Source organism: Sus scrofa, chromosome 5 (genome assembly GCF_000003025.6).
Source record: "Sus scrofa isolate TJ Tabasco breed Duroc chromosome 5, Sscrofa11.1, whole genome shotgun sequence".
NCBI lineage: Eukaryota > Metazoa > Chordata > Mammalia > Artiodactyla > Suidae > Sus > Sus scrofa.
This window is the reverse complement of record NC_010447.5, coordinates 99,079,723-99,085,722: the sequence shown is the minus strand read 5'-3', so window position 1 is coordinate 99,085,722 and position 6,000 is coordinate 99,079,723. Positions and strand designations below refer to the sequence as shown.

General features: G+C 46.2%; 1 protein-coding gene across 1 annotated transcript in view; it reads left to right on the top strand.

The window, feature by feature from the left end:
* TMTC2 (transmembrane and tetratricopeptide repeat containing 2) overlaps positions 480-6,000 on the top strand; it is a 389,840-nt gene continuing 384,319 nt past the window's right edge. The window contains 1 exon segment of the mRNA XM_021093031.1: positions 480-932. Coding sequence (XP_020948690.1) covers positions 850-932 — 83 coding nt within the window. The 5' untranslated portion in view covers positions 480-849.

The following is a 6,000-nucleotide window of genomic DNA, read 5'->3' as shown; positions in this document are numbered from 1 at the left end:
AGGGCGGGCGATGGGGAGGAGGAGCCTCCGGCCGCGGCGGGGGGGGCGGGGGGAGGTGGGAGGAGCCTCCAGCCCAGGGGGTGATGTGGGCGGAACCCTGTGGGCGGATCTGGGTGGAGACCGCGGCTGAACGAACCCGGGATGGAGGGTTGGCCACGCAGGCGCGGGGGGCAGCGCCGAGAACCCCACGCGGGAGCTTCGGGAGTCTCCAGCCACCCCTTCTCACTTCACTGGAGAAGGGGCTGCGGCCGGGAGGGACCTATTAAAGAGTGAATGAGCTGCAGCCGCCGTGGCGGCCAGAGTCTGCCCAAGCGGCCCCGGAGCTGTGCGCCCGGGAGGCGGCGAGGGGAGGCGGTTCGCCTTGTCCCTCCCACCCGCCCTTCTCGCGCTCTCTTCCTCCAGCAGGTCCCAGAGCCCGGCTCGGTCCGGTCCCTCTGCCCCCATCCCGCACTCTTCCACCTCCTCCGAGACCCAGTCCTCACCTAGGGCGCCCCGCACGGCCATGGGTTAGGGCGGGGGCGCGAGCCGCGCAAAGGACCAGCCCTGTGCATCCGCCGGGGGGCGCGGAGCCCGAACGCCGCTCGCCGCTCGCCGGCGCCAGGCATGGGGAGCGCGGCGTGAGCCCGCACCCGGGGAAGACGGAGGAGCTGCGGAGACGGGCGCGAGGAGGAGGAGGAGCAGGAGAGCGGTGGATCGGAAGGACCCGAGGGAGGAAGGGAGGGACTGCAAGCGAGGGAAAAGTGAAGCTGGGAGGAGAAGGCGGCGGAAGGTGGGGATTGATGCTTCTGTTTTTTGTTGCCGCTGCTGCCCTCGCGCTGGGAGCCGAGCCGGAGGGAAGGCAGTGGAGAGATGATTGCAGAGTTGGTGAGCAGCGCTCTGGGGCTCGCCTTGTATCTCAACACCCTGAGTGCGGATTTCTGCTATGATGACAGGTAAGGGGGTGAGAGCGACTCCGCGGAGGCTCTGAAGCTGCCCGCTTGAAGGCTCGGAGTGGGTTTTGGAGGAACTAGTGCAGCACCTGAAGGTTTGGGAGACGCGTAAACACCCACACCTCCAGCAAACCCTGGGGACGCGGGCGCCCTGGGCGGGCTCAGGGAGTTTGGGTTCCTAGGTTGCCGCACGGGAGGTTCCTCTCCCGTGCTTCCCGGCTGGTGGCAGGCGCTTAAGTTTCTTAGCGGAAATCGCAGCAATTGGGGAAACTGTTTAATGAACTATTTTAAAAAAATTCGTAGATGTTCCTTGGTGCAACAAAAGCACCTTGAGCGATTTTACGTCCGTCCTGGAAGGAAGCTGTTTCCCGCCCCCTAATAGATCTTCCCTGTAACGTTTCCTTTTATTGATGGGACGCTTTTATTTACCGAGGTTAAAACACGCTTGACAGTTGCCAAAATAGTGGAGAGCTCGCCCTCTGCTTCAACTTTCCCTTTTGACGTAGGGTGTACTTTACTTTGAGCCAGGATACTGCTGCTGCTCGTCTCTCCGGCTCCCCTGCCTCCCTCACCAATCGATGGAGTAGCCCTTGCTAAAAGCCTGGGCTTTCATTTCTGCTGGGGAGTTTTACACGAGACCTTAGCGATTCTTTTGTGCTAATTGGGGAAGAAGACGCCCCTAGAGACTCCAGTTGTCTTCTGCATTTGGGTTAGTTTGGGTGGCTAATGAGACCTGAACTGTGTTGTCAGAGAAACTGAATCGATTTCTGGAAAATGTCAACCGTGGTGCTCGTGCCTCTACCTATTTAAACGTTGTTAGTGTTTAGACACTGACGAAAAGCTCCAAGAGCCATTAGGGAAAATTCCGATTTGTGCCTTTCCGGTGACTTAAGCTGATTATAATTAAAACAGATGCATAATTAAAATATATTAGGGAGAACAGCATGCCTGGCTAAACTTATTAACCGTCCTGGGGTGTTTCATGCTTCATTGAAATTAAACCATCCAAAAAGTGAGCACAGATTTACTTTGACAGCTTTTCAGCAGCCTCTCTGGGCGACGGAAAGTGAATGGATCCCCAGGGTCAGGGCAAGGCAGTGAGTGAACTTAAGCAAAGCGGTTGATGGTGAGGGGAGATGAAGGCAGACTCTTCTCCTGCTGGTGATCACCCACAGTCTGTATCCCCTGATGGGCTCACTCTCCAGCTAAAAGCGTGTCCGTGGATGTATGCCTTAAGTCAGCGGGGCTTGCTGTACTCCCACACGTCTGGGAGGAAATCCCCTGATAATAGGGCAAGAACATCCAGCACATCCTTCTTCGTGCATTTCATGTAGTGTCTGTCAGAGACCAGCTGATAGGATAGCCACCGTTCTACATAAACTCTTCCTCAACTTTTAAGCAGTGTCCAGATTTCAGCAGTTACGTTACAGGCTGAGAAATAAATGGTCTGTATGTAAGTGTGGCGAGCTGCTTCTGTTTCCTCCAATTTTGTGTAACTGTGCACCTGCTATTCCTAGGGCATTGGCAGAAAAAGCTCTTGCTTCCAAAGATGGGTGACTATTCACTAAAGTGAACTTGGGGAAGATTCTGGGCAGTTACTGCCTCTGTTGGAGACAGTGTGAAGAGTAAGCCTTTAAACCAATAATTTAGAGCTTATAAAAAAGTAACTTACTGTAGTATTGGAACTATGGTAGAAGCATTCCTGGGGTAGCACTTCTTTGTTGCTGTCCAGTTCTTTAAAAGGCACATGTCAGAAGAAACTCTCCTAAAGATTAAAGCTGGAACCAAACTGTATTTGCATGTACTTTTTTTTATAGTCTTAAAACTTATTTACTTTAATCATCATGCAGAAGTGTTGGTGGTGTAACTCGGGCCAAGTGGTGTGAGTGTAATAAGTTAGTTGTGCTTTGATGGTTGGCAGTTATAAGTTTTTTATCTGCTGTATAGATTGAATGGAGTGTCAGAATGCCTGACTTGTATGCCTAGATATGTGGGATGAATTTAATATGATGATGTTCCATATCATCTCCTTGATAGCATGCTCGATATATGATATACAGACAACATATATGGGTAGGATTTTGAAGGCCTGTGCATAGAAATTATACCTCGCCATAACTTGAAAAGTGTATTTTACTCTACTTTTCTTAGCAGAATTGCACATACAATTACATACTCTTGTGAGTATGGAATCTATCAAACTTGATTTTCAGGCATCCCCAAAATTGTGAAATGGGTATTCATAGGAGCATGGAGCCTATTTGCTGTCTGCACAGCATGTTTAGGTGATTGTGTCAAGGTACACTGGAAATTGTGACATTCAGATAAGACTTGCTGTCTCACCGTTTGGAATTCTCTAGAGTGAGAAGGGAGAAAAGAGCTGGGGAGTCGGGTGGAAACTGGATGATGCTGATAATGTGTTTATTTCTGCCACTCCATTTCAAAGCACCCAGACTCAAGTGTAAAAGTGTGATTAAACTACATCTGTGGATTCTGCTCCCCCCACTCCCCTGCCCAGGAGCTTTGGTGAAATATGCTTCTAGAAGGAGAAGACAGGGCTGGAAGTGAAAGAGCAACTCAGGGAAGGAGATGGTTCTTACGCTTGACTTGCTTAACTAAATCAAGACTGCACTTTAGCTGGAGAATCTGGCATTTACTCTAGGAGGGCTTTCTCTTGCTTTAGCTTAAACATTATTGCTGTGGTACTTCTCCAAGTTATCATTTCTTTTAAATATAGTGATCAAGTTGACTTTATAAACTATATATGTAATTACTTTCAGTGTTTGATGTTGCTTGGTTGAGATTAAATGGTAATGCGAAACTTTCTTACAGCAAAATCCATTTCCCTATGGTAAAACATAATATTTTACAAGTGTTTCTGTGCTCAACTTAAGAATATGGCTATGATGTGATGAAGCAAACACTAGAAGAGTAGAATTCACCATATCTAATGCAAAAGCATATAGGGTTTCAGCTTCTTCCTCTTTCCCCTTGCCTTCAGTCCAGTAATGACTGAATTGAATCTTAAACTGTGGTTAGAGTAACATTGGAATTATAAATATGTAGCTTGTGGCAAATTTTAAGTCATGTTGCATGAGACTTCCTGAAGGACCATCTAATTTTCTGGAGAGATTTGGTGTTGAGGTCAGTGGAAAAAACTTGCTGACCCCAGATTCTCTGCCCTCTGTCATACTTGTTGAGGATAATAACATTGCATCATTGTCCCTTCATCCTCTTTAAATGTCCTGTTAGGCTTTGCTGAGTCAGTTTACTTCAGAGCAACAAAAGTAAACACAAACTGTTGTTTCATAGTCTGATTCAATCTCGTCCATATCATCTAATAGATCGCATGCTCTTTATGACAGATAACAGAGAAGGAGATAATGCAATGAGTGCATCTTTTTATGCTTGTGTGAGTAAAATTAGGCCTTGGTTAAAAAGAAAAAAAAGACAATTTGAGTTTTTGAAGTTTGGAAGTGGGCTGGTGCTTGCTTTGAAAATTGTTTTCCTGACTGCCCGTTTTGCAGTTATTAAATCCAATCATAATCAGTATTAACATAGCGTTAGTTAGGTGTCTTAGTTAGTGGTATGCAGTAATTGTGTGAAACTTGGAGAAGCAAGGCCACAGCAGGAATCTCTGCTCTTGAAATCAAAACCACTCCAAGCTCTTGTTAATAACGCTTCTAACTTAGTTACTTGTTTAGGTACGAATGTAAATCTCAGTTTTTATAGAGACACTCGTTGAGATTTTTTTCCCCTAAAAGTCATAAAGATTTTGATTAACAGTATTTGAAATGGAGGACTAGAGGAGTTAAGGCATGTTGACAAGTTTTTTTTAAAAAGACTTTTTTTTTTTTTTTTTTTTAAAGGTATTGAAAGTACCTTTTACTTGGTCTTTTCTTCTTGTCGTTCTGAGTTTTTGACCTGGCGTATGATTCCCTCGTGGTATGATCAATCCTTCTAACTTCTCTCTGAAAAGTTCTCTCTGATAGACTTGGACCAATCTGGGATTGTTATCTTAAAATTCTAGTATGTTCCACCACTGAAGCCATGTCTGGTGTTTAGTAAAAGCGTGTTTAGGAAGAATTATGTTAAAATCAAAGCAAAGCATCAAAGTTTGTCTCGTCAGGTCTTTGTTGGAAGAAGCCAGTGTATCGAAGAGCAGTCGTTTACTCTGCGTCCTTTCCCAGTTAGTTGTTCATGCACTGAAAAAAAGGCCAGTGGATACAGTTGATAGTTTGCGAAATATTTCAGAGGGCATTTTATTTTCTAGCCAAGTTTTGATGGTGTAATCCAAGCTATGCGGAGCAGGTTCATTTTGCTCTTTGAACAAGTACTTCTCTTAGCGGTAAATGGAAATTAAAATTAGATGAAGCTGTGTGGACCACTTTGCCTTCACCCCCATGGAGCCTGTCACATGGGATTTATCCTAGCAAATGACCCAAATACACGCACTGAGCGGACGTGTACAAATGCCATAGGGAAAATTGCTTGCCAGCCATCTGTCTCTTAGTTGTTTTCTCAGATAAGTATGCTGCATTTGAGGGAAGGGAAGCTGAGTTATTGCATATTATTAATTTCCGTCATCTCATCAGCTGCACTTAGTTTTTCAGAGCTTATGTGCCCCTACAGTCACACTGAATCCCCTGCTGCTGTACTTCTGAAATAGCGACAGCATTTTGGACTCCAGCATTTCGGAGCAGTTTGTCTTCCTAATCTCTTTGTTGCTGTTCGGTGCCCTAAAAGCACTTGTTTAAAATGCCCTTAATGGTGCAGCTGTTTATCATAGGCGAGGGGTGTATTTTCGCTAACACAGGCACCTTCATAAAATTGAGAAAGGACAAAGTTTACCCTTAGGGGACTCTGATAAATCTGTGGCTGACACACCTCCCTTGTTATAACTTCATTAATTCTCACCCACCATGCTTTTAACACAGTGACATTCATCTTTTAGAGTTTGATTCTCTCTTAGAAGCCAAGTTATATGAGCTTGGGCTACTTACGTTAATGGTTTCACAAAAGTGACAAGTGTGGCAGCCTCACTGGAAAGGACCAGCCCTGGGGTCCTGAG